Source organism: Elephantulus edwardii, unplaced genomic scaffold (genome assembly GCF_000299155.1).
Source record: "Elephantulus edwardii isolate Elephantulus edwardi_28Jun2011 unplaced genomic scaffold, EleEdw1.0 scaffold00168, whole genome shotgun sequence".
In the NCBI taxonomy this organism is placed as follows: domain Eukaryota; kingdom Metazoa; phylum Chordata; class Mammalia; order Macroscelidea; family Macroscelididae; genus Elephantulus; species Elephantulus edwardii.
Window position 1 is genome coordinate 6,450,415 of NW_006399918.1, and position 8,511 is coordinate 6,458,925.

Below are 8,511 nucleotides of genomic sequence, written 5' to 3' on the forward strand. Positions count from 1 at the left end.
AACAACAACAACAACAACAACAACAATGACAGTTTATAGAGACTTAGGGTTTGCAGTCATTCATTGTAGCACTTTTCTCCCTGCCCAACCCCTCCCCCCAAATCACTCCTCTACTTGAAAAGAAAAAGAAAAACTCTCTCATTGTTATGCAATCCCTCCCCCCAAGTTCATTCCACTATGAAGCTTTCACTCTGGACTTCTGTAATGACAAGAATACCTATTCATATATCCCTTTTAAACAGATCTCTCCCTCATCTGTTTCAGTGAAATATACATTATTCCTCCCCTCCTCTTCTGTCTTTTCTGTCCTCTTCTGGTTGTAGATTTCCTTTGTTTTAATATCTTTACATTCTAATGCAATTTTCAGAGTCTCTTCTCACATCCATTCTGTTCTTTTCTTTCCTGTTTTTATTATGAACTTTTGCTTTCTTCATGAATAATGGCTCTGATTTTTACCTGTTGTTATATGCCATCAAGTCACCTACAACTCACAGACCCTACATTATCCTAAGCCAATCTCATCATCTCCTACAAAACTAATGCTATTCGTGCAGTTACTGAGTCAATCCATCTCATTCTGAATCTTCCTATCCTGCGCTGTCCCTCCACCCTTCCAAGCATGATGGGGCCGGTCCTTCCTGGTTAGGTGCCCAAACGATGCAAGATGGAGCTGCAAAATGCTTGCCTCCAGGAAACAGCCTGGCTTCACCCTTTCCAGGTCAGACTTGTTTTTCTGGTAGTCTACACTACATTCAACACTCTTCTCCAGAACCACATCTCAAAGGCATCAATCCTTCTTTTATCATCCTTAGTTATTGTCCAGCTCTCAGATGCATAACAAATAGTTGTGAAAACTACAGCCTAGATGAGATGCACCGGTCTCCAGACTGATATTATTGCTCTTCAGTAGGCTTTTTACCTATATTAGTATTATATTAAATGTGTGCTCTATTGCATGTATGTGTACGTCAAACATATTTTGAAGTTAAAGTTATAAATAGTATTATTTATGGAAATTAAAACATAAGTGTATTTAAATTATATACAGAGACAGTGAGATTGGCACAGGAGAGAGCAGGCTTTAGGGCTGTTGTACATAGGGTCGCTATGAGTCGCAAGTAACTCGACAGCACATAACAAAATCAATAGAGATAGAGAGCTCTAGTAGATTAGTGGGAAGAAATTGTGCTGCCAATGCAAAGGTATGCAATTCAATTCTATCAGCTACTCTGAGGGAGAAAGATGGGTGCCTCCGAAAACTTGCTAGAGGATCAGCTACGGGATGGCTCTGACTTGACTGGATACAGCAACAGGAAGGTAGTGAGTATCATAAAAGGGATGGAATTGATGATAGAGAAAGTTGTGGAAGATGGAGACATATCTGGCCTCCTTGGAATCAGCTTTGGGCTGTCAAAGAGAATTTCTTACCCTGGTGAAGTTAGTTGCCTCTTCATTTTACTCGTCACATGGTTTTCACACCTATTTTCCATATTTACACACACTGTTTTCCAGGCTTCTGCTGTCATAGAGTCCTGCATATGAGTATGGGAAGCCAAATTTCATACTAAATATTTGTAATAAACCAAATGCTATTTCAGGATGTGGAGAAGTCATGGTACAAGCTGGAACTCGCTCTGAGGCACCAAGGCAATACTTCAATGTTTACAGGATTCATTTCTTTTTTCATTAATTTTAATGAAAGTTGCAGAGACTTAGGGTTTCCAGTCATTCATTGTTGCACTTTTCTCCCTGCCCCTCTCCCCTTTCATTGTTATGTAATGCCTCCCTCCAAGTCCACTCCACTATGCAGCATTCACTCTGGACTCCTGTAATGACAAGAATACCCATTCATATATCCCTTTTAAACAGTTCTCTCACTCATCTGTTTCAATGCAATACACATCATTCTTCCCCTCCTTTTCTGTCTTCCCTTAACCCTGATGTCAGTCCCATTTTACAACAGTGGCCCTATGTAATATTTGTCCTTTTGTGACTGAAATATTGCACTCAGCTAGCCTCTTCCTCCTGAGTCAAGCAGAAGGTTTTCAACAGAAAGAACTTAGCTTCATTTGCATTGAATTCTCTTTGTGATTTTCTCCCTGGCAGTTTTCAACAAAGATGCAGGGAAGCTGGAAATCGGTGATTCAGTTGTTTGAGAACTGTTCACCTCCTGCTTTACCTCTGTTTTCTCCTACATTCTTGGTGTTCTGTCTTGTTATTAATACACATAAAAATACTTTACCCTCGGTCTGTAACATATGAGGTTTTCAGCCAATATAACCTTAGTGACATAAAGTTAGTCCTCCCAGCAGATCAGGTAGGACTTTATATGTAGTAGGACCTTAAGTATTGCTTGTTCACTTACTGGCTCATTGCATAGATAATTCTCTTTATAAGATATCAAGCACAGAAATTCAACAATTAGATACATGATACTATAATGTTGTACATTAGTCTGTTCCAGGTTGGATATTTAAAATGGCCTAGGGACAATAAGATACTATGTTTCTGCTAGTTAAAGAATTCTGACTACTTCAAGAGCTACACTACCCAGGGGCACATGAAAGTCACTTGTGTTAATCTGGACTGTTGTGATCTAATTATCTACATGCTCCAATCATCAAATCTCTTTAATTCCAACACAACTCTTAATACTTGACTCAAACTCCTACTCAGATGATGCTTAGATATATTTCCCAATTTTTTCCCACTCGTGTGGTTTATATACACTTCTGTCCAAAAGAGGTCATTCTGGCTGGAACACAGTCCCCAAACAAAAGGTATTATGTAAGGCATGGAAAATAAATGCTTTGGTCAATCTTCATGAGATAAATGGCCCCTGGTATCTTGGACCCTAGTTTTCTAATGTGAGCAAGACTGGGACACAAACAGCTCACCAGGAAATCAGAATTAAACCAACATCTTCTTATTGGAGATACACAGTTCCATTTGGCTGCTATAGAGAGTTCATGTTGAGGCAACTGAAGAATTGAGTTCACAAAGCCTTGCCTAATGCAATCTATGATTAGGGCTTCCTCTTATTCACTCTTATCTCTGTCTGACCTCAGCCATGCTCCCCATACTCTCATTGAAGAAACCGGTATAAAGGTTCAGGAGGCCCCACACAGTGTCTAGTCTACAATGGCCTCATCTGGAAAGCTCAACTGTTTAAGTTCTTCTTTCTGTGCTTCATGGACTGGCAACTTTAGTAGAGTAAGCTTCTGAAAAAAGTGAAGATTCCTAAATTAATTTCTAATACTGTGTTTTTGTAAATCAAACATTATACTGTAGATAAAACTGGCCTTATTACTCTGTTATCAGTTAGACTATGGGCAGTTTTCCCCTCTCAAAAATGGATTTTCTTTGTATCATCTACTCTCATTCCCACCCAATTGTCCATGTGACCAACTAGCCAGAATTAAAAGTATAATACATGAGAGTAAAGTTTTTTCTATGTTTGGTTAAAATCCAGGTCCTTGCCACCCTTGGGAATCCAGTAGTTTGCTTATCATCATCTAGTCCAATCTCACAAAAAGAACTTGTAACAGTAGCACGGCGAAGGCACTAACTTCTAATTTTACCAAAGGAGTAGGACAATCAAGATCAACAACCCAAGACTGAATCCCATGAGGTGGAGGATAAACACACTTTGACCTTACAATATTTACCACTTCTGACACCAGCATTCCAATGGCCTTCTCTACTTCTCTGCTGGGTTTGATAATTTGTAACTTAACAGGACTGCTAGGAAAATAAACAGATTCATCCTGGGTGGCTCCTTGGAGGCAAGGATTCTGAGGCTCCATCTAACCTAGTCTGGACGTGTGGTAAGGAGAGACCAGTCCTTGGAGAAGGATATCATGCTTGGGAGGGTGGAGGGACAGCGCAGGAGAGGAAGGCCCTCTATGAGGTGGATTGATTCCGTGACTGGGATAATGGGGATGGGAGTGTCAGAGACAGTGCGATTGGCACAGGACAGAGCAGTGTATAGGGCTCAACAGCACATAACAACAACAACAACGACAGTAACTCACAGACTGTACTCACAATTTATTACATTTATTTAGAAGTAACAAGTTACAACTCGGGTTAAGGAATATTCAAGATACAATTTTACAGTCAGAACAGCCACTTCTCACTCAGACCTACAGGTCAGGCTACAACTGGCCTCTGCCCTGCTTGAACAAGTGTTACAAAGCTCTATTGCTGTTGTTGTCAGATGCCATCAAGTGACCCTATGAACAGCAGACCTGAACTCTCCCCTTCCCTGTGCCAAGTCCATGTTGATAAGTACCAAGATGCACTTCACTCAGTTAATAAGCTTTGGCCCAAAGGTGCTCAGCTTTCTTGCTTTGTGGGCCAGGAAACTCATATCACCATCTGCTGATCTCTTGGTTCTGCTGCTTCTGTTTCCTGAATGAAACTTCTCACCAACTTGCAGTCTCCAGAATTACAAACCTTTCCTGATATATTTCCTGGATAGAGAAGGTTCTTAGCACAAAAGGAGAAGGTTTTCCTGGTCCAAAGAATAAACTTCATTCTTAGTTCTTCTTTCTTGGTAGTAGTGAGCTCAAAACTGATCCATTCTCTTACTAGAGTTCCAAATACCTCATTTACATAATCCTTCCAGTCGTTTAGTAGAATTTACTAAGTCATCACTATCATTCTTTCTTAGTTTGGAAAATAGGCCTGTACAGGGAAAAGGTGTAGAGATATTGTCATCTCAAGAAGTAAGATGACAAGCAATAGATTGGAAATTCAGAAAAAGGGACTATGGATGCTAACAATAATAATGCGTTTAGCACATAATAATAATAATAATACATTTATTTCACTTTATAGATTGTCAATACTTGTACTGTAGGCCTTTTGTGAACTAGTCAAGCATCCTACCGCCTCTTGCATCTATTTGTAAATCGAGAGATACTATTTAACAATCTTTCTCTTACAATGAATGTTAAATATCTTTTACAAAAACAAAACAGAGACCATAAACAAACATCCATATCCTCTCCAGATTAAAAATTGGTCTGTATTGACTCATGTGGCACCATTTGATATACCAATTTCCACATAAATAGCTGGTATGGAAGACAGATGAGGGTCAAGTGCAGGAATTAGAAATAAACTTGAAAGTTCTCCAGCTCCTTTTGACTCAGTCGAGTAGGGTTCTGAGCTCTGGGTTGTCGCTTCCCAACCTATAGAAAGAAGAGAAACTTCATATCCTTCCATTAGGAGATCTTCATAACTTTATGAAGTATTCATTATTTTCTCTATTTTGCAGATTAAGAAAGTAAAGCTTTAAAAAAAATGAAACAAATTACTCAAGGTAAAAGAGGATCTTGAATATAGTTCTTGTGGCCTCAGTTCCACAATTCTTTTAATGATATCATTCATCTTTATGACTCCATAGGTCTGCTTTGGCCCACATGGGGTCTTCATTAACCCTGGACTATTAAATGGAATTTCATTTTGGGCTACATTTGAAGCACCAGGAATCACAGCAGGCATTACTGATCTAGAATTTTTTTCAAGGAGCTGTGCCATTTGTACTAAGCCACTCACTGCTCCCTTGTGGCTGGTGGCAATACCAATGTTGGTCCACAGGCAACAGCTCAGGTGTAGTCTTGAAACTATTGTAGAGTCTTGTCTGTGTCTTCATTACTTCTTCAAAGATAAACGGAAAAGAAAATGTTATCTATCTCATAGAACTGTGTGAGGACTGTTGTTTTTGTTTTTGTGCCGTCACTTGTGACTCATTGAGGACTAAGGAAGAGAATTCATTCAAAGCTTCTGGAAGGCTGCCTGTGCATAATAAGTGTACAGTAAACTTAAGGTCTTTCATTCTCACTCTCTAAATGGTCTGATGAGAATCCATCAGCCACTATACTCAGTGATTGCCTCCGAATAGCGTCCACACCAGTAGTAGCTTGAGGTCATCCATGTCCTGGAATGGTTCACAAGGAACTTACAAACTTTAAAAAAGAATTTTTACTTATTTTCCTGATGTCCCTATTTGCCCTTTTGGAATAAAAAGGTGTGCAAGTCACAACCCATAGCATGGGATGAAACTGAGGACAACCCTTATTCAACCTTCTCAATAAGAGTAAAAAATCTAACACATATATGACCTTGGATTAAACACTCATCCAATTTGGGCCTCAGTTTCTTTATCTCTAAAATGCAATTTTGAAGTAGAAGACCCTTTTGTTCAACATTGAGAGTCTGAAGATAACCTTTACATAAAATAAAGCTGGACGTCAGGACTATCAAGACTCAATCCATTCAGAAGGAATTCTAGAATCTTACCTCTTCATAGATGGTTTTACTGAAGGATGGACTTTGATTCTTCTTGGGCCCAGGCTGGAAAGTCATAAGATAGAGAGTGTTGAAACTTTAGAACAAAACATGTGAGATGTCCAAAGGAGACACATAGCCCATAAAGTCCCTGGAGAACTACTGTGCAGAACTGAATAGAAGAATCTCTTACCACAGAAGTTAACAATAATGTTTATGGTCTCCAGGGAAGACCCAATACATATTTTTTAAATTAAATTCCTGATCTAAAGTTGAAAACTTAGGAAATTTATAAACTAAAGTTGGAAACTAAATTCTTCACCCTTAAAATCCACAGACAGAGCATGTATACATGCAGAAGTGCTCACCCACTCACAAATATATACACAATTCAAACACTTTGACACAAACACAAATCATAACCCTAATACCTCCTTTGAATATATAATTCAGAGGCACTACAGATTATATAAGGAGCCCTAGTTATTCAGTGGTTATTGTACTTGACCATAACCAGAATGTTGATGGTTCAAATGCACTGGTCAACCCCTATGAGAAAATGTGACAGTGTGCTTCCAAAATGATTCTACAGTCTTTCTTTGCCTTGTAAACTGCCATTAGTCAGGATCAACTCAACAGTAGTGAGTTTGGTTTGGTTTTTGTATAGACAGCAGGAGGTATCTGGGAGGCACTGCTTGTACTCAACTACTAGCCTACAGACTGGTGGTTTGAATCCATCAGTGGTTCCATGAAAGAAAGGTCTGACATTTCTGCTTCCAAAAAGTCAGAGAGGGGAAATTCTATGGAGCAGTTATTTCTACTCTAACTTATGAGCTCACCATAAGTTAGAATTTACTCAACAGCAACAGGTTTGAGATTTCCAGTTTAAATGTATTAGGTTTTTATTTGCTAATAAGTATTATGCAAAGGTTTCATACCATAATGCCAAAACACGAATAGATGTCAATTAACAGCTATATGATATATATTGAAACACTCAGTTTAAGTATACTTATTGTGATCTCTAAATTGGTTTATGAACTTACTGCAAAGAGGTGAATGGAAAATTTAGAAATTGATTTTGTGTTCCTCCTCCCATTTAATACACGCAAGATTTTTAACCTGCATATACACATTTTTACAGTTTTATATATACCCAACTCCTTGTATCACCACATTCAGACTTCATATTGTGGCTCTAGATTTATGAAACCATTTTTCTCTTCATCTTTTCACTCATGCATCTTTTGACAGTGTCAAAAGGCAAAGAGGAAAAGAATGATCATGAAAACCCAGTTTACCCAACTCTGTGATTCCAGGTATAATAAGACAAAGCCAAGAACTCAACTTGGAGAAGGATTCAAGGTGATCATAAACTGCCTTAGTCTGAATAATACCATCAAGTGCTTGGCCAGAATCTTTTTCTGGTTTCCTGAAAATCAATATTGTGTAATCCCAATCTGGAGCTAACCTGCTAATGTCTTATAGTTGCTCTATAGCTAAAGCACCTCCTCTCTCTCTGATTTTCCTTAGCCTCCAAAGAAACTCTTCAAAACTCCTTTAATACATTCTTATATGATTTTCAGAGCTCTTTGATTTCTATTTTCCCCCTCCAGACAGAAATAGAAAAGCATTTGTCAATGATCTATTAACATTTAACTGTCACCAAATGTAAGTTCTGACACATACAGTGAAGGACATCTCCTTGGGACATGTACACATACATGCCTATACATGTACACGAACATGCCTATACACACATGCACATATACATATAAATATATATATATACCTGTGTCAGCGGCATCCCCAGAGGAAAATACTCACCTTCAGGAAAGGTTGTATTACTGAATAGATTGTATGTGAAGTTTCATGGGATGTGGAGGCATAACCCTAATAAGAAGAGAAATAAAATTATTTGAGAAGTGTAACTTCAATACAATCTTAGACAAATCATCTTTTCCTTCTGTAATAGTTAAGGTTGTATATCAACTTGGTTTCCTGTGAATTTCTGGTTTAGCAATTGTGATAAAGTCATTTTCTTGTCTTTCTAATTGGTTTCTACTCACATATGTTTTTGCTTTATAATAAAAACTACAATTGTATGATGCACTTACAAAGTCTTGTTGAATCCTCACTGTACCCTCTCTTTCCCTCTTCTGACCCATCCAATCTCCCTTTTCCACCCCTCTCATGTGTCAACCCTCAACATTT

The 8,511-nt window shown here is 38.4% G+C and overlaps 1 protein-coding gene across 1 annotated transcript in view; it reads right to left on the reverse strand.

The window, feature by feature from the left end:
* CD244 (CD244 molecule, natural killer cell receptor 2B4) overlaps positions 1 to 8,511 on the reverse strand; it is a 55,548-nt gene that overhangs the window by 22,678 nt on the left and 24,359 nt on the right. The window contains exons 8-10 of the mRNA XM_006895540.1: positions 8,125 to 8,190; positions 6,310 to 6,363; positions 5,130 to 5,198 (exon numbers count right to left, since the gene is read on the reverse strand). Coding sequence (XP_006895602.1) covers positions 5,130 to 5,198; positions 6,310 to 6,363; positions 8,125 to 8,190 — 189 coding nt within the window. The remainder of the gene's footprint in view (positions 1 to 5,129; positions 5,199 to 6,309; positions 6,364 to 8,124; positions 8,191 to 8,511) is intronic.